We start from the raw sequence: 20,422 nt of genomic DNA, 5'->3' as shown, positions 1-20,422 counted from the left end.
CATCTTTTTAAGTGGTGGAACGTGCACTATTGCTGACTGACTAAATACTTTTTTGCCCCACTGTAAATATATTCCAAAAAGTGATACTAAAACCGGATGATGTGCCAGATCAATAGCGCCACCTATGCCCCAATATTACATAATACATAGTGAGAGGTAAAGGGGAAAGTATGTTCCAAAACAAAACAAAAAAAAAAAAAAAATATATATATATATATATATATATATACAGTTAGGTCCATATATAATTGGACAAAGACAACATTTTTCTAATTTTGGTTATAGACATTACTACAATGAATTTTAAACAAAACAATTCAGATGCAGTTGAAGTTCAGACTTTCAGCTTTCATTTGTGGGTATCCACATTAAAATTGGATGAAGGGTTTAGGAGTTTCAGCTCCTTAACATGTGCCACCCTGTTTTTAAAGGGACCAAAAGTAATTGGACAATTGACTCCAAAGCTATTTCATGGACAGGTGTGGGCAATCCCTTCGTTATGTCATTCTCAATTAAGCAAATAAAAGGCCTTTTATTTGCTTAATTGAGAATGACATAACGAAGGGATTGCCCACACCTGTCCATGACATGACCACAACCCTATTTGTCAAGGAAACGGATAAAAATAATCTTCTAATGTTCAACAGCCAACATCCTCGCACTATGGTGAGGTCAATACCCCTCAGCCAAATGCTGAGGGTACGTAGAATAGTAAAAGAAGAAGATGAGATAGAGGGAGTAGTGGATAATCTGGCACAAAAGTTTTTAAAGAGAGGATACCCGAAGGAGTTACTTAACAGAGTGAAGTATAGGACACTTAATAAAAATAGAAGGGAACTAATTGAAAAAAATACAGAGAAGAAAATGTTAAATAGAATCCCATGTGTAGTGACCTATACGGAAGAGAGAGGACCAATTTCGGAGGTGATCAGAAAACATTGGGGTATGTTGGGCAAATGCCTACCCAATATTAAAGAATTTAGAGAACCCCCACTCTTCTCATACCGCAGAAGTAAAAATCTTGGAGATCATATGGTAAAATCGGATATTGGCTCCCTCAAAAATACTGGCCAAACCACAATAGTAACATAGTAACATAGTAACATAGTTAGTAAGGCCGAAAAAAGACATTTGTCCATCCAGTTCAGCCTATACTCCATCATAATAAATCCCCAGATCTACGTCCTTCTACAGAACCTAATTGTATGATACAATATTGTTCTGCTCCAGGAAGACATCCAGGCCTCTCTTGAACCCCTCGACTGAGTTCGCCATCACCACCTCCTCAGGCAAGCAATTCCAGATTCTCACTGCCCTAACAGTAAAGAATCCTCTTCTATGTTGGTGGAAAAACCTTCTCTCCTCCAGACGCAAAGAATGCCCCCTTGTGCCCGTCACCTTCCTTGGTATAAACAGATCCTCAGCGAGATATTTGTATTGTCCCCTTATATACTTATACATGGTTATTAGATCGCCCCTCAGTCGTCTTTTTTCTAGACTAAATAATCCTAATTTCGCTAATCTATCTGGGTATTGTAGTTCTCCCATCCCCTTTATTAATTTTGTTGCCCTCCTTTGTACTCTCTCTAGTTCCATTATATCCTTCCTGAGCACCGGTGCCCAAAACTGGACACAGTACTCCATGTGCGGTCTAACTAGGGATTTGTACAGAGGCAGTATAATGCTCTCATCATGTGTATCCAGACCTCTTTTAATGCACCCCATGATCCTGTTTGCCTTGGCAGCTGCTGCCTGGCACTGGCTGCTCCAGGTAAGTTTATCATTAACTAGGATCCCCAAGTCCTTCTCCCTGTCAGATTTACCCAGTGGTTTCCCATTCAGTGAGTAATGGTGACATTGATTCCTTCTTCCCATGTGTATAACCTTACATTTATCATTGTTAAACCTCATCTGCCACCTTTCAGCCCAAGTTTCCAACTTATCCAGATCCATCTGTAGCAGAATACTATCTTCTCTTGCATTAACTGCTTTACATAGTTTTGTATCATCTGCAAATATCGATATTTTACTGTGTAAACCTTCTACCAGATCATTAATGAATATGTTGAAGAGAACAGGTCCCAATACTGACCCCTGCGGTACCCCACTGGTCACAGCGACCCAGTTAGAGACTATACCATTTATAACCACCCTCTGCTTTCTATCACTAAGCCAGTTACTAACCCATTTACACACAATTTCCCCCAGACCAAGCATTCTCATTTTGTGTACCAACCTCTTGTGCGGCACGGTATCAAACGCTTTGGAAAAATCGAGATATACCACGTCCAATGACTCACCGTGGTCCAGCCTATAGCTTACCTCTACATAAAAACTGATTAGATTGGTTTGACAGGAGCGATTTCTCATAAACCCATGCTGATATGGAGTTAAACAGTTATTCTCATTGAGATAATCCAGAATAACATCCCTCAGAAACCCTTCAAATATTTTACCAACAATAGAGGTTAGACTTACTGGCCTATAATTTCCAGGTTCACTTTTAGAGCCCTTTTTGAATATTGGCACCACATTTGCTATGCGCCAGTCCTGCGGAACAGACCCTGTCGCTATAGAGTCCCTAAAAATAAGAAATAATGGTTTATCTATTACATTACTTAGTTCTCTTAGTACTCGTGGGTGTATGCCATCCGGACCCGGAGATTTATCTATTTTAATCTTATTTAGCCGGTTTCGCACCTCTTCTTGGGTTAGATTGGTGACCCTTAATATAGGGTTTTCATTGTTTCTTGGGATTTCACCTAGCATTTCATTTTCCACCGTGAATACCGTGGAGAAGAAGGTGTTTAATATGTCAGCTTTTTCCTCGTCATCTACAACCATTCTTTCCTCTCTATTTTTTAAGGGGCCTACATTTTCAGTTTTTATTCTTTTACTATTTTACAATCACAGGTAATAAACAGCATGGTTGTTTCCCATGTTTATCATGTGTAAATTGTAAACACATGATGAAGGGATCTACTTTTGACCACCCAGTTACGAATAAACAATATACAATTCGGGAATATATTACGTGTAACTCTGACCACGTTATACTTGAATGCCCTTGCAAATTATGGTATATTGGGGAAACAACATGCGAGTTTAAAACCCGCATGAATAATCACCGTTTCTCAATAAGGAAAAAAAGACAAGACCTACCAGTCTCGAAACATTTTTTAGACTTTAAACATACGGAGAAAGATCTAAAATTCAGAATAATAGATAGAGTTCCGGCCCAAAGAAGAGGGGGGGACAGAATATGTCTCCTAAAAAAATTAGAACTCCGTTGGATTTATGAGTTAGATACACTAAAGCCAAAAGGCCTAAATGTAGAGTTTAAAATCCATCCATAAACGGTCCTACCTTAAAGGGATATGTTTATATGAATTGGTTGTATATACATTCCAGTTGTATGGAACATGCAGAATGAAGACTGTTCTACTGCTCCTATTTTAATAAGTGTTATGTTTGTATTTTTTTAGATGTATCTCCACTCCCACCGAAAAGGTCCTTGCCCTGCTGTTAATGGATTGGAAGTTCACAGAGGAGGATATAATTATCAATACACTTTAATTTTCGTATATGTTTAAATTATATATATTCCTCTTATTAGTTACCCGATGTTGGTGTGCTGGCCAGTTGAGATTATCTTTATATGATTTAAAATACTCCTGTTTCCTCCGATCTTCTACAGTTATGACTTGTATTGTTTAAGATTACTGTCCTTGTTTTTATTATGTATACCCCTCCTTACATGTAAAGCGCCATGGAATAAATGGCGCTATAACAATAAATAATAATCTACTATATAAAGCTGAATGTGTGTATGTGTGTTTGTGTATGTGTGTGTGTGTGTGTGTGTGTATGTCCGGGATTGGCATCTGCACCGTCGCAGCTACAGCCACAAAATTTTGCACAGTCACACGTCTGGACCCCGAGAGCGTCATAGGCTACGTTGTGAGGTGAAATTTTAACCCCGCGCTTTCCAATTCACCAAACAATTTTGCCCCTATCTATATAATGGGGAAAAAGTGAAATGAAAAGTGTTGGAGGCGTCGCAGCTACAGCCACAAAATTTTGCACAGTCACACGTTTGGACCCTGAGAGCGTCATAGGCTATGTTGTGAGGTGAAATTTTAACCCCGCGCTTTCCAATTCACCAAACTATTTTTCCCTTATCTACATAATGGGGAAAAGTGAAAGGAAAAGTGTTGGAGGCAAATTGACAGCTGCCAGATGTGAACAAGGGGGACTTAAAGAATAAGAGCAATGGCGCCAAAGAGTATATACCGATCAGTTGCTAAGGTGGGGCCCCGACATGAGATACTCACCACACATGGGGATATGAACACACACAAAATGCGCCACACACTACCACGTGCTTGAACACATATACCACCCTCAGCACACATTTCACCACACATACACCAACCTTGCACATAAAAGTCGAAACACAAAAGTCGCCGCTCAAAACTCACCACGCGCAAAACTCGCCACATGCAAAAACTAGGCTCACGCAAAACTCGCCACAAGTGCAAAACTCACCTCATGGAAAACTCACCACACGCAAAACTTGCACATGCGGAAAAATTGCCACATGCACAAAATTTGCAACACATGCAAAAGTTGCCTCACACAAAACTTGCACATACTCAAAAGGCACCAGACATAAAACTCACCACGCGCAAAACTCGCCATGCGCAAAACTTGCTGCACAAAACTTGCTACACTAACCTGTCACATGCAACTCGACACACAAAAAGTTGCTACACGCATGTTGCCACACAAAACTCATCTCACAAAAGTCGCTACATGCATGTCGCCACACACAACTCAACACACACAACTTGACAGACGAAACTCGCCCTAAAACACACACAAGTCTGGTATTAGCCTTCAAAAATAAAAATCTGATTAATAAGCAGACAAACTACAAGAGCAACAAATGTACCATATAGGAAATACAGCAGCTGTCAGTCACATGACCTGTCTATTATGTGTATGTGTGAGCTAATATATACTGCCAGGGGGAGGGCTTCCTGTTGGCTGGGGATTTATCAGGCTGCCAATTTATCTTACAAATACTGAGGTAAAAATACTGAGCAAATAACGTGTTAACGAGGTCTAATACAGGAGATCACACAGGTATATACTATATACAGGGGAGATGACACACAGATATATACTATATACAGGAGAGATGACACAGGTATATACTATATAGAGGAGGAGATGACATACAGGTACATACTATATACAGGAGGAGATGACATACAGGTATATACTATATACAGGAGGAGATGACACACAGGTATACACTATATACAGGAGCAGATTACCTACAGGTATATACTATATACAGGAGGAGATGACATACAGGTATATGCTATATATAGAAGATGACATACAGGTATATACTATATGCAGGAGGAGATGACACACAGATATATACTATATACAGGGGAGATGACACACAGGTATATACTATATACAGGAGGAGATGACATACAGGTATATACTATATACAGGAGGAGATGACACACAGGTATACACTATATACAGGAGCAGATTACCTACAGGTATATACTATATACAGGAGGAGATGACATACAGGTATATGCTATATATAGAAGATGACATACAGGTATATACTATATGCAGGAGGAGATGACACACAGATATATACTATATACAGGGGAGATGACACACAGGTATATACTATATACAGGAGGAGATGACATACAGGTATATACCATATATAGAAGGAGATGACATACAGGTATATACTATATATAGGAGGAGATGACATACAGGTATATACTATATATAGGAGGAGATGACATACAGGTATATACTATATATAGGAGGAGATGACATACAGGTATATACTATATACAGGGGAGATGACACACAGCAGGTATATACTATATACAGGGGAGATGACATACAGGTATACACTATATACAGGAGATGACATACAGATGTACAGTGGGGCAAAAAAGTATTTAGTCAGTCAGCAATAGTGCAAGTTCCACCACTTAAAAAGATGAGAGGCGTCTGTAATTTACATCATTGGTAGACCTCAACTATGGGAGACAAACTGAGAAAAAAAAATCCAGAAAATCACATTGTCTGTTTTTTTTAACATTTTATTTGCATATTATGGTGGAAAATAAGTATTTGGTCAGAAACAAAATTTCATCTCAATACTCTGTAATATATCCTTTGTTGGCAATGACAGAGGTCAAACGTTTTCTGTAAGTCTTCACAAGGTTGCCACACACTGTTGTTGGTATGTTGGCCCATTCCTCCATGCAGATCTCCTCTAGAGCAGTGATGTTTTTGGCTTTATCGCTTGGCAACACGGACTTTCAACTCCTTCCAAAGGTTTTCTATAGGGTTGAGATCTGGAGACTGGCTAGGCCACTCCAGGACCTTGAAATGCTTCTTACGAAGCCACTCCTTCGTTGCCCTGGCGGTGTGCTTTGGATCATTGTCATGTTGAAAGACCCAGCCACGTTTCATCTTCAATGCCCTTGCTGATGGAAGGAGGTTTGCACTGAAAATCTCACGATACATGGCCCCATTCATTCTTTCATGAACCCGGATCAGTCGTCCTAGACCCTTTGCAGAGAAACAGCCCCAAAGCATGATGTTTCCACCACCAATCTTTACAGTAGGTATGGTGTTTGATGGATGCAACTCAGTATTCTTTTTCCTCCAAACACGACAAGTTGTGTTTCTACCAAACAGTTCCAGTTTGGCTTCATCAGACCATAGGACATTCTCCCAAAACTCCTCTGGATCATCCAAATGCTCTCTAGCAAACTTCAGACGGGCCCGGACATGTACTGACTTAAGCAGTGGGACACGTCTGGCACTGCAGGATCTGAGTCCATGGTGGCGTAGTGTGTTACTTATGGTAGGCCTTGTTACATTGGTCCCAGCTCTCTGCAGTTCATTCACTAGGTCCCCCCGCGTGGTTCTGGGATTTTTCCTCACCGTTCTTGTGATCATTCTGACCCCACGGGGTGGGATTTTGCGTGGAGCCCCAGATCGAGGGAGATTATCAGTGGTCTTGTATGTCTTCCATTTTCTAATTATTGCTCCCACTGTTGATTTCTTCACTCCAAGCTGGTTGGCTATTGCAGATTCAGTCTTCCCAGCCTGGTGCAGGGCTACAATTTTGTTTCTGGTGTCCTTTGACAGCTCTGTGTTCTTCACCATAGTGGAGTTTGGAGTCAGACTGTTTGAGGGTGTGCACAGGTGTCTTTTTATACTGATAACAAGTTTAAACAGGTGCCATTACTACAGGTAATGAGTGGAGGAAAGAGGAGACTCTTAAAGAAGAAGTTACAGGTCTGTGAGAGCCAGAAATCTTGATTGTTTGTTTCTGACCAAATACTTATTTTACACCATAATATGCAAATAAAATGATAAAAAAACAGACAATGTGATTTTCTGGATTTTTGTTTGTCAGTTTGGCTCCCATAGTTGAGGTCTACCTATGATGTAAATTACAGACGCCTCTCATCTTTTTAAGTGGTGGAACTTGCACTATTGCTGACTGACTAAATACTTTTTTGCCCCACTGTATACTATATATAAGGGAGATGACAAACATGTATATACTGAGGTGAAAATGAGAGGTGTGAGGTGAAAATGAAAAGGTGTGAGTGCAAAATGAGAGGAGTGAGGGAAAATAGTGTAGTGATCGGAAAATGACAGATGTGAGGTCGAAATGACAAGTGTTAGGCGGGAATGAGAGGAGTGAGGGAGAAAATGAGAGGTGTGAGGGAGAAAATGAGAGATGTGAGGGGGAAAATTAAAGATGTGATTGGGAAAATGAGAGGCGTGATGGGAAAATAAGAGAAGTGACGTGCTATAACTAACCACAGATATTTACTATGCCCAGGCAACGCCGGGCTCTTCAGCTAGTAATAGTATAAAACTTAAAGAATACTTGAACTAATTAACAGCCATGGCAACCTTCCTCTTGAGTCACACTCCCAGTGGGGACATTGGCATGTGGTGAGGTCATCAATTGCCATAAAAGTGCCTAGTATCATGACTCTGGACAGGGTTATCCAGCCTGTGTCATGGTCAGGGTTAACTCAGATTGCCTCTCTCTGGTTCTAGGGCAGCTATTTAATGCTGGTGGTTCCTGGGTCAGGTGTCGGTGATACTTCCGTTTACTGAGTTTGTACAGTAGTTGCTGACCCAGGTAACTCATCTGTAATTGCTGTGCCTCAGTGTGTGTGACCTTTGTTGTGTATGATCTGGTTCTGTCCCCTGATCCCTGTCTCTGTTTTCTGCTCGGTAAGGATCTGTCCTTCCTGGTTCTCTGACCCCTTGGCTCGTCTCATTTTACTCTTCAGTCTTGTCCCAGGTACTTCGCTCTCGTCTGGCTGTTGACCCTCGGCTCACCACTGACTACGTTGTTGTTCTCTGTCCTGTGCTCCACGCACTCAGCTGTCTCCTGGTCCTCTTGCACGGCAGCTCCGCCGCTCTGCAATCACGTGACTGTCTAGTCTCAGGTCCTGTGCTTACTGCGTGCCTTAGGTTCTGGTCCAGTGCACACTGTGTGCCTGCTGGCACCATCTAGGCTTTCCACAATCACACTGTCTGTGTCACTACACCCAGTTTTTGCTGACTAAATTACTCTTTTTGTGCAAGCTTGTGTCAATTTTGAGACTATCAACCAGTGCATTTCACAGTGTGCAACAGTTATGAGTGAGCAGGCTACTGGCCACCAATTTTCTAGTAAAAGGTACTACTAAAAGTTCTACTAATTTTTCTATAAAAGGCCATCAAAATGTTAAACCAAATAAAAATCCTTATAGTCACCTCTCTCGCCCCTCCTTGTCACACACATTTGGTTCTCAAAGCATCTTCAGATCACCCATGCCAGCATTGAAATCCCCAGTGTCTAATGCTGGGAGGGCTCTGTGCAAGCACACAAAAGGTCATCGAGCTATAATGTTATGGCATGCCCAGCGACCTTGTGCGTACCTACGCAAAACTCCCCTAGACTCCATCAAAGCGGGATGTCCAGTTCCAGCCTGAAAAATTTTGGGATTTCAGTGCGAGCTTTAGGAATGGTCTGCACATCTATACTGATTAGTATTTCATGGACTTTACTAACCTTCAACATCTGGATGCTTGAGAAGAATCATCAGTCCATAACGCAGCGTTGTGCTGACAGTTTCCGTCCCAGCACCAAACAAATCAGATGTGGTATTGACTATGGCTTCCATGTGAAACTCAGTATCAGGTTTGCCTTTTTCCTGTGGAAACAAATATAAATATTAAACAATATGTTAGGAGTCGAGTTTCCTCTGCTGCACAGGGGGAATCTCGATCCGTGTCTGCTGCGGTCTCCCATTCGGTATCGGCCGCAGTGGGCTCTGCTCAGCGGAGACGTCGCTCCCAGCGTCTCGCTGGGGCTGATTCAGTGCATAGGGTCACTACTGCCTTTTCTGGCTTTCCTATGGTACCCTGCACTGATCTGCGGCGAGCGAGCCTCTCTGGGACTAAGTCCTTGTTTAGTCACACTGAGCATGCCCAGGGCAGGGTCTCCCATTGGAGGTCGAGGGCCACATGTTCGGTCACATGCTCAGGTGCTGCGGTACATTCCATTGGTCCTTCTGGAAGGTCCTGAAAGGGCAAAACATGCTCAGGTACTGCAGCACTTTCCATTGGTCCTTCTGGAAGGTCCTGAAAGGGCAAAAACTTCAGTAGCAGCTTCCTGTGCTGCAACTATATAAACTGCGCATGACCGCACGGCCATGCGCTAGTATCGTCTTTTGCTATATGCTTTGCGCCAATGTGGTCATGTGTTTGTATGTGTTCAGGGACCCGGCTGAAATAAGCCCCTAGAATGCTGGCACCTCCGGCGAGGAGATTGTGTATAAATGTGTTCAGGGACCCGGCTGAAATAAGCCCCTAGAATGCTAGCTCCTCCGGCGAGGAGATTGAGTATGCATGCATGACCACTCACTGCTCACATCTGGGTAGTTGGCCTGTGCCTCTGTGAAAGTCTAACAGGGCACAGAGCTCACCTCTCGCGGTTACTCTGTGAAGCTAACAGAGTTAGTGTATACCGCCATATAGAGCCGCCATTATTTAGCAGCAGGTACTTTCCTGCACGGTGGATCCCGAGTTGCGAACGCACCAATTCCTTTTAATAAACAATATATTTGGTGCGTTCCGCCAACCCTAACAGTATACTAGCGCCAGGATCTGGCTAAGTAATGGCGGATGAACAGCGATTGCAGGGGTACATCCAGCTGCTGGAGGGCCGGTTGGCGTCTCTTGAGCGTGCAACCTCGGCGGTGGATGTTACCGCAATAGCTGTTCAGGCTGCTAGCGTGGCTGCAGCAGCTTTACCCACTGCCACCTCTGTTCCGACCCTATCTCACCTTCCTTTGCCTGAGAGATACTCTGGGGACAGTAAGTCCTGTAGGGGTTTCGTGAGCCAATGTGGTATACACCTCGAGCTTCTGGCTGCACGTTTCCCTACTGAGCGGGCAAAGGTGGGATTCATAATCTCTCTCCTGTCGGACAGAGCGTTGGAGTGGGCTACGCCGCTGTGGGAGCGCAACGATCATGTGGTGCGGAGTGTTCCTAGGTTTCTGGACACTCTGAAACAGGTCTTTTTAGGACCTCAAGTCACCCATGATACAGCGCTCCAACTGCTGGCTTTGACTCAGGGTTCAACCATGGTCAGCCATTTTGCTGTTCACTTCCGGACATTAGCGTCTGAGTTGGAATGGCCAGATAAAACCCTCATTCCCGTATTTTGGAGGGGGCTGGCTGACCATGTGAAGGACGCTTTGGCCACTAGGGAGATTCCCGCCACACTGGAGGAGCTCATAGCCGTATCTACTCGTATTGACCTCCGTTTTAACGAGCGGAGGTTGGAGCGAGCCCAGTGTAGGCAGAGGTTTCGGCTGGCTCCCATCTTCGCCAAACCTTTGGAATCTCCAGTCCAGGCATCCGAGTCACATGAGGCCTTAGAGGTGACACGAGCGGGATCCAAGTCTCAGTCTGCCCGTGCACATAAGGTCCGTCATGTTTGCCAGCAGTCAGGACACCTTGCCTCCAAGGGTCCTCAGCGGTCGGGGAAACGTCAGCGTCTAGTGGCAGTTGGAGGAGGTACACTAGACACGGCGACGTTTGCCTCAAAGTTGTCCTTCAAGGGGACAATTACCATAGGCCCATCCACTCTTATGGTCGAGCTATGCGTGGATTCTGGGGCAGAGGGTAACTTTATGTCTTCCGCTTTTGCCCAGCGTCACGCAATACCCTTGGTGATGCTCGCCAAGCCGGTAACCGTTCGAGTGGTAAATGGGTCAACACTACCTTCACAGATTACCCACCAAACCATTCCTTTCACGCTATCTGTGTCTCCATCACATCAGGAGATAATCTCCCTATTAGTCATTCCTGAGGGAATTGATGAGGTCCTGTTGGGGATACCATGGCTTCGCTACCATTCTCCTCATATTGAGTGGTCCTCTGGGAGAATTTTGGGTTGGAGTAAATCTTGCGAGGGTAGATGTCTGAGGGAGTGCGTTCAGGTTGCTACTACACAGGTACCCGCACTATTGGCCCTATGCAGACGTGTTCTCCAAAAGAGCTGCGGAGACCCTTCCGCCTCACCGCCCCTATGACTGTCCTATTGACCTCTTGCCTGGTGCTGAGTCTCCCCGGGGTCGAGTCTATCCGTTATCTCTCCCGGAGACGGAGGCAATGTCCCAGTACATCCAGGAGAATCTGGCAAGAGGATTCATTAGGAAGTCAGTGTCACCGGCAGGGGCAGGGTTCTTCTTCGTACAGAAGAAGACTGGAGACTTACGTCCATGCATAGACTACAGGGGTCTTAACGCCATCACCGTTAAGAACAAGTACCCACTACCCCTGATATCTGAGCTGTTTGATAGGCTACGGGGAGCGAGGGTATTTACAAAGTTAGATCTGCGGGGTGCTTACAACCTGATTCGCATCCGTGAGGGGGATGAATGGAAGACGGCTTTTAACACCAGGGATGGGCACTATGAATATCTGGTGATGCCCTTCGGGCTCTGTAATGCCCCAGCCATTTTCCAAGACTTTGTGAACGACATCTTCCGGGATATGCTCACCACCTCGGTCGTAGTCTATCTGGATGATATTCTCATCTTCTCTCCAGATATTGACTCCCATCGGAGAGATGTTCGCAAAGTCTTCGACCTCTTATGGGCAAACTCCCTCTACGCCAAGTTGGAGAAGTGTGTGTTTGAGCAGGAGTCCTTGCCTTTCCTTGGTTATATCATCTCTGCCCAGGGTTTGGCTATGGATCCTGCCAAGCTACAGGCTGTAATGGACTGGCAAGAACCCCATTCTCTTAAAGCGGTGCAGCGCTTTATGGGGTTCATTAATTACTATCGGCAGTTCATTCCACACTTCTCAACTTTGGTAGCTCCCTTGGTTGCCCTCACCAAGAAGGGAGCAAATCCCAAGTTGTGGTCAGAGGAGGTCTCCAAAGCCTTTCTCTCGATCAAGTCACACTTCGCTAGCGCTCCCATCCTACATCGCCCCGATGTTGATAAGCCATTTATCTTGGAGGTGGATGCCTCATCCGTTGATGCTGGAGCAGTCCTTTTCCAAAAGGATGCTCAAGGTCGGAAGCATCCTTGCTTCTTCTTCTCCAAAACCTTCACACCAGCGGAGAGGAATTATTCCATCGGGGACAGGGAGTTGCTGGCCATGAATTTGGCTTTTTCGGAGTGGAGACATCTCTTGGAGGGAGCTCGCTTTCCCTTCCAAGTCTTCACTGACCACAAGAACTTGGTGTATCTGCAAACGGCCCAGCGGCTGAATTCTCGCCAGGCTAGATGGTCCCTGTTCTTCTCCCGGTTCCATTTTACACTCCATTTTCTCTCCGGGGAGAAGAACGTTCGTGCTGACGCTCTCTCCCGCTCCGTGGTGTCATCGGAGGAGGAGGAGGAGCCTCGGCTTATTGTCCCTTCTGAGAGCCTGAGAACTGTAGCTCTGGTTTCGCTAGAGTCTGTGCCCCCGGGCAAGACTTTCGTACCAGCTAACTTGCGACCGGAGGTTCTCTCTTGGGCTCACTCCTCCAGAGTGGGTGGGCATTTTGGGACCAAGAGGACATCTGAGCTTCTGGCGAGAACATACTGGTGGCCGCATATGGCCCGAGATGTCAAGGACTATATTCAGGCGTGCGTTTCTTGCGCCCAGAATCGGTCTCCTCGGCAACAGCCTGCTGGGTTGCTTTACCCTCTACCGGTGGCAGACAGGCCCTGGGAGATGGTCGGGATGGACTTTGTGGTGGGTCTACCCAAGTCGCGTGGCTGCTCCATTATTTGCGTTGTCACCGACCACTTCTCCAAGATGGTGCATTTGGTGCCGCTTCCTCGGTTACCCTCAGCACGGGCCTTGGCGGTGTTGTTCATTAAACACGTTTTCCGTTTGCATGGTATGCCTGATAAGATTGTCAGCGATCGGGGTCCCCAGTTCGCATCTCGGTTTTGGAGAGAGCTCTGCCGTTTACTCAGCATAGAGTTAAACCTCTCCTCTGCATACCATCCCGAGACGAATGGGTTGGTGGAGCGAACTAACCAGACTCTGGTGACATATTTGCGACATTTCGTCTCTGCTAGGCAGGATGACTGGGCATCTTTGCTACCTTGGGCGGAATTTGCCCTGAACAACGCCGTAGCCGATTCCACTGGTCAAACTCCTTTTCTCCTTAATTACGGCCAGCATCCGCGTGTCCCTGTGCCCATGCCCGTGTCATCCACCGATTCTAGGGTGGCAGACTGGGCGGTGGAGGCACATGACATCTGGGACCGCACACAGGATGCCATCCGGGCCTCCAAGGAGAGAATGAGGGTTTTGGCTGATACACACCGGCGCCCCGCTCCGGTCTTTGCTCCTGGCGACTTAGTGTGGCTCTCCGCCCGTAACATCAGGCTGCGAGTTGAGTCCACTAAGTTTGCTCCTCGCTACATTGGCCCGTTTAAGGTTCTGGAACAGGTCAACTCTGTGGTCTACCGTTTGGCTATTCCTCCACGCCTAGGTATCACCAATACTTTCCACGTTTCCCTCTTAAAGCCCGTTCATTTGTCCCGGTTTTCCGAGTCATCTGCTGGGACATCGGGTTCATCCACGGATGAGTTTGAGGTGAATGCTATTGTGGGGTGCAAGGTGGTACGTGGCAAGAAATTTTATCTGGTGGACTGGAAGGGTCACGGCCCAGAGGATAGAACCTGGGAGCACATTCGGGCTCCGCTGCTTATCGCAGCTTTTGAGCGTAGTGAGGCTCAAGGATGGGGGGGCCCTAGGAGGGGGGGTAATGTTAGGAGTCGAGTTTCCTCTGCTGCACAGGGGGAATCTCGATCCGTGTCTGCTGCAGTCTTCCATTCGGTATCGGCCGCAGTGGGCTCTGCTCAGCGGAGACGTCGCTCCCAGCGTCTCGCTGGGGCTGATTCGGTGCATAGGGTCACTACTGCCTTTTCTGGCTTTCCTATGGTACCCTGCACTGATCTGCGGCGAGCGAGCCTCTCTGGGACTAAGTCCTTGTTTACTCACACTGAGCATGCCCAGGGCAGCGTCTCCCATTGGAGGTCGAGGGCCACATGTTCGGTCACATGCTCAGGTGCTGCAGTACATTCCATTGGTCCTTCTGGAAGGTCCTGAAAGGGCAAAACATGCTCAGGTACTGCAGCACTTTCCATTGGTCCTTCTGGAAGGTCCTGAAAGGGCAAAAACTTCAGTAGCAGCTTCCTGTGCTGCAACTATATAAACTGCGCATGACCGCACGGCCATGCGCTAGTATCGTCTTTTGCTATATGCTTTGCGCCAATGTGGTCATGTGTTTGTATGTGTTCAGGGACCCGGCTGAAATAAGCCCCTAGAATGCTGGCACCTCCGGCGAGGAGATTGTGTATAAATGTGTTCAGGGACCCGGCTGAAATAAGCCCCTAGAATGCTGGCTCCTCCGGCGAGGAGATTGAGTATGCATGCATGACCACTCACTGCTCACATCTGGGTAGTTGGCCTGTGCCTCTGTGAAAGTCTAACAGGGCACAGAGCTCACCTCTCGCGGTTACTCTGTGAAGCTAACAGAGTTAGTGTATACCGCCATATAGAGCCGCCATTAATTAGCAGCAGGTACTTTCCTGCACGGTGGATCCCGGGTTGCGAACGCACCAATTCCTTTTAATAAACAATATATTTGGTGCATTCCGCCAACCCTAACACAATAGATGCCTACAGAAACAATTGCTTGAGAAATCTATAATGTTAGACAGACCATGCATATTAGATAAAACTTGAACAAAATGGCCAAATTTCACTTTAACGAATGACTGTGGGTTGGTTTGGTGAAACGCGTGATCATTAGTTTCGACCAACAATCACCCAATGAATGTCTGTCATCATTCAAAACATTGGTCAAAGCTGTTGGATTTTTTAGGCAATGATCCACATTGGAGACATCATCGGCAGAAAAATCCAACGCTAGCCGTTGTGGTCTCTCAAGTGTTTACAGTCATTGACAAATGATCGTTCATCCAACCACATAACTATTGGTCATGGGCACATTTTCATTTAACCCCTTCAAGACGCGGCCCTTTTTGTTTTTGTGCTTACGTTTTTCGCTCACCTACTTCCCAGAGCCATAACTTTTTTATTTTTCCATCAATATTGCCAAGTGAGGGCTTATTTTTTGCAGGACGAGTTGTAGGTTTTTGTTTTTATTTTGCTTTAATTATTGTATTGTTAACGTTGTTACTTATGACTTTTGTGTTTGAAACTGTTAAACTGTAAAGCGCTGCGGAATATGTTGGCGCTATATAAATAAAGATTATTATTATTAGGTTTGAACAACATCATTGGTTTACCATTAATGTTGAGCGATACTGTCCGATACTTGAAAGTATCGGTATCGGATAGTATCGGCCGATACCCGAAAAGTATCGGATATCGCCGATACCGATATCCGATACCAATACAAGTCAATGGGACACCAAGTATCGGAAGGTATTCTCATGGTTCCCAGGGTCTGAAGGAGAGGAAACTCTCCTTCAGGCCCTGGGATCCATATTAAAGTGTAAAATAAAGAATTAAAATAAAAAATATTGTTATATTCACCTCTCCGGCGGCCCCTGGACATCAGCGCGAGGAACCGGCGTCCAGCACGGCTTCTTTGTTCAAAATGAGCGCCTTTAGGACCTGCGGAATGACGTCGCGGCTTCTGATTGGTCGCGTGCCGCCCATGTGACCGCCACGCGACCAATCAGAAGCCGCGACGTCATTCCTCAGGTCCTAAAGGCGCTCATTCTAGGAATTTATCTGAGGAATGACGTCGCGGCTTATTGTTTTATTTTGAATGGGTTGAAAGGGGGGGTGATTTAAACTTTTATTTTTTTTTATTTTTTTCATATTTTTTAAAACATTTTTTTTTACTTTTGCCATGCTTCAACAGCCTCCATGGCACAAATGGATCAGCTCAGCTACATAGGAGTGACCATCAGATCACCCCTATGCAGCTGAATTACAGGCTTGCTATGAGAGCCGACCACAGGAGACCTCAGGTTGTCATGCCGATGCATTGCTGATCCCCAATCACATGATGGGGTCGGCGATGTTCACATTTCTGGCCTGATGGCCGGAATCGGTAGTTAAATGCCGCTGTCAGCGTTTGACAGCGGCATTTAACTAGTTAATAGTGGCGGGTGGATCGCGATTCCACCTGCCGCTGCTATTGTGCGCACATGTCAGCTGTACAAAATAGCTGACATGTTGCGACTTTGATGTGGGCTCAGCGCCGGAGCCCACATCAAAGAGGGAGACACGACATGCGCAGTACATGTACGGCGCATATAGTGAAGGGGTTAATATCTATGGAGACATATATTGGACAATATAATCAGTTTTCCTGCACATAGCTGAATGTTGCCAACCGTCCAGAAATTCGTGGTCAAGCCCTTAAAACTTATTTCTCTGTCTGCAATAATAAATCGATCTGTTTGTCATTTTATTGTAGTTGGAGAAATTTGTTTAGATTAATATGACTGTAATTATAATTTACAGGTTACTCTGAACGCTGCTAATGTCATCATATAAGAATTATGGGCTGTAGACAAGAATCATTTATAATTTTAATGATTTAATATGGCTTTTCGCTGTTGGTTATCTGTGATTTTTATTACGTGGTGCAAAAAAAACCCCAAAAAAACAACTTTGCCACACTGACGTAGCCTTGATATGGTTTAGACCAATTATTGGACACCAAACATTATTAAAAATCTTTACATTACCTAAGTTGCATAAGACAAAGTCAGGGTTAGATTCTGCATTATCCTGGGCAACAATTTGTATATCAATATCTTGGTCAAGGTTAGGAGAATTCTTGGTGCTCTTTCCCCACTTCCCACATAAATACTTTAGTACCCAGGACTTGGGCCATGTGCCCATCCAGTGCTCCCTCACCCAGGTTCCTAAGTACAATCTATGGAATGACCTTACCTGCTCCATCTTAATAAGGAAACAGTCAATAAAATCCCGAGGATCATTGGGGTCCAAAGTTTCCTTATGCATTTCCACACGTTTTGCAATAAATTCCTGAATGCCATCAATGGCATTAAAAAGTTTATGATGAGGCCCGGGGATCTTTGCTATAATTTTTGGGTAGACATTGTACATCTGAAATAAATTAATATAGTAAAGTCATAGCTTGTAGAGCTTTCCATTAGCATCTTTCAGGACTGGAAGTAAATCCTTCCTTACCTGTCCCCAAACGGAGCTAAAACCTTTAAAAATGTCATTCAGGAGGCCCAAAAGCTTCAGAAATTCTTTGTCCTCATATTCAAATCGATCTCCAAATACCACTGAACAGATGACATTAGAGACCGCTTTGGCAAAGAAGAATGTTGGATCCAATGGTTGGGCTGTTACGGGAGAAGAGGCAATTATATTTAGGACTTTATTTTGCTCTAGTTTTTGGGAACTTGCAGCAGGGTGTGTGATGGCTGCCATGAACAGAAGATTACAGAATGGTAACAAAATATTCCAATTTGCAGAAAATGATGGAGTAAAGGTTCCTCTTCTAGAAAGTAGGTAGTAGCAGAAGAGCTGTATGTCGAGTGTTTTCTGTGTGTATCGTGTCTCTATCTTACCTTATGTAGATAGTGTTAAAATATAGCTGTCAACCCACTCACTCTCTAACTATAGTAAGTTGTCTCTGCTCATTCTGTCCCAGTCTACACAGCAAATCTAATAAGTGAGCTATAGAGAACAGGGTGTCTCAGATTGTTAAATCTGCTTTAGCAGGGAATCTGGAAACTATTTCAAGTTTTTTTTACTTGAATTATCATCTAAAACTATAAATACTTATTAACATATTATATCTATTATAGAACAATTTTCTTCTAAGCATGTTTTCTTTATTGGTGCTGATTTTGATGTTGTTCTTACCTTTGCTCTTTCGAAATTCTTCCACTAGAAATTGGGCCTCTTCTTGAATTCTCTGTTCAATGCTTCTTTTACCCATTCCAAAGTTCCTTAGTGTCATCAGAGAAAAACGGCGCAGCTGTCTCCAGCGCTCACCATTACTACCTACCACCCCTGAAAAAGTAAATACTATTACTTGTAGCAAAATCAATGACTTACGGAAACTGTAAGAAAGCAATAAAAGAGAATGTTCCACCCTTAAGAATTTCATAGCAGCTCTGGGATCACTGACACTATGTCTCAGTACCCAGGCGGCATTAGGAGCTGGGCTTGTTTGCCATTTTCCATACCTGTAGCCCCGAATGAACAGATTCATTTATTCTCAACTTAAATATAACATCCTCCAGCCACCTCACCTAGTGGATGGTGAAATGGAACCGTATGTTTTCCACTGACATTTATAGCATATTCTTGGAATATGTGAAAAATATGTAAACCCTTATTTAATTGTAATGTGTCCTCAGAAAATTAAATATTATTTAAACTAGAATGTTAATTGCATTTTTTTTACCATATCACAATATTTATTAAAAACTAGGGATGGGCGAAACCGAACTGTAAAGTACACACATAGTGTTCGGTCACACGGTCCCGAACATGGGTTTCCATGGGAAACTCGTGTCACAGTTCGGGTCCAGTTTGGGCTGTAAAAAAAACAGCATAAAATTAATAAACATTATAATTATACTTACCTGTCTAGCGACGCGTCCTCCTGTCCCGCTGTCTCGGGCCGCATCTGCTTCCGGTATTCACTGCACTCGGCAGTCTTTGGCTTTTTCTGGCAGTGTTCATGTGGTGACGTCATCGCACGAAAACTGCCAGGAAAAGCCGAAGACTGCCGGGTGCAGTGATTACTGCCGGCAGTTAATGAGCGGCCCCGGAAGCAGATGCGGCAGGGAGACAGCGGGACGAGAGGATGCGTCGCTGGATGGGTAAGTATAACTATAACGTTTATTATTAATTTTCCGCCTTTTTTTACAGCTCCCCCTCCCCTCCCATATAGGTAAAGTCTGACTTCAGGGTTCAGGCACAAGTTCGTGTCATGTCCGTCCCCGAACTCAAACTTTACAAAAAAGTTGGGTAAACCCACCAATACCGAACATCGGGGGGTTCGCCCATTACTATTGAAAACTAAATTAGAAATTTAGCGGTTTTCACACTTGCCACTTTGGATATCTTAGATTCTAATTTCCTGTTAAGTTGAAAAAACCGCATGACCGTTAGCAGCAATAGAATCCCTTAGACCCTATCACTTGTAATGAAGTCTCTAATTTGGGAGGGAGGGGAATCAGGGAAGCTGTGATTTTGCATATTTTGAAATTTGGATCTTGTGTTATCAGCTGTGTATAGAGGTGTTAACTATCATTGTAATCCTGTCTGTGATGACAATGAACCTGCTGAAAGTTATTACTGAAATTATGAGTCTGAAGTAGCTCTTGTGGCTAGTGTGAAAATTGCAAGATTACCAAATTGATTTGTTTTATACAGATTGCAAAATGAAGAAAGTCTCAAATATTTTTTAAGAAATAGATTTAACACAAAAACTATTTTCTAATTATACATTCCCTTTAATGTTTGCATTTAGAGAATAAAAAAATCTTAAATAATTTAGATTAATATTAATATTAAAAACAAACCCTGCATATAAATCCTCGAGACTGAAACTATCTGCACCAAGAGCATACAAAGGTAATAACAACAGTATATTCTTATCAATACATAACAGTGGATAAAATGTAAGCTGTTAATTAGTGTTGAGCATTCCGATACTGCAAATATCGTATCGGCCGATATTCGCAGTATGGGAATTCCGATACTGAGTTCCGATACGTTTGCAATATCGAATGCCGGAATCGGAAGTTCCCATAATGCTATGAGCCAGTTTGATTTAATTCAGCAA

General features: G+C 44.2%; 1 protein-coding gene across 1 annotated transcript in view; it reads right to left on the bottom strand.

The window, feature by feature from the left end:
- LOC138661798 (cytochrome P450 2C19-like) overlaps positions 1-20,422 on the bottom strand; it is a 48,688-nt gene that overhangs the window by 8,137 nt on the left and 20,129 nt on the right. Inside the window, exons 3-6 of the mRNA XM_069746723.1 lie at positions 18,487-18,636; positions 17,800-17,960; positions 17,539-17,715; positions 9,149-9,290 (exon numbers count right to left, since the gene is read on the bottom strand). Of these exons, the coding sequence (XP_069602824.1) occupies positions 9,149-9,290; positions 17,539-17,715; positions 17,800-17,960; positions 18,487-18,636 (630 nt within the window). The remainder of the gene's footprint in view (positions 1-9,148; positions 9,291-17,538; positions 17,716-17,799; positions 17,961-18,486; positions 18,637-20,422) is intronic.

The sequence above is a fragment of the Ranitomeya imitator genome, chromosome 2 (genome assembly GCF_032444005.1).
Source record: "Ranitomeya imitator isolate aRanImi1 chromosome 2, aRanImi1.pri, whole genome shotgun sequence".
Taxonomy (NCBI): domain Eukaryota; kingdom Metazoa; phylum Chordata; class Amphibia; order Anura; family Dendrobatidae; genus Ranitomeya; species Ranitomeya imitator.
This window is presented reverse-complemented; position numbering and strand designations above follow the sequence as displayed.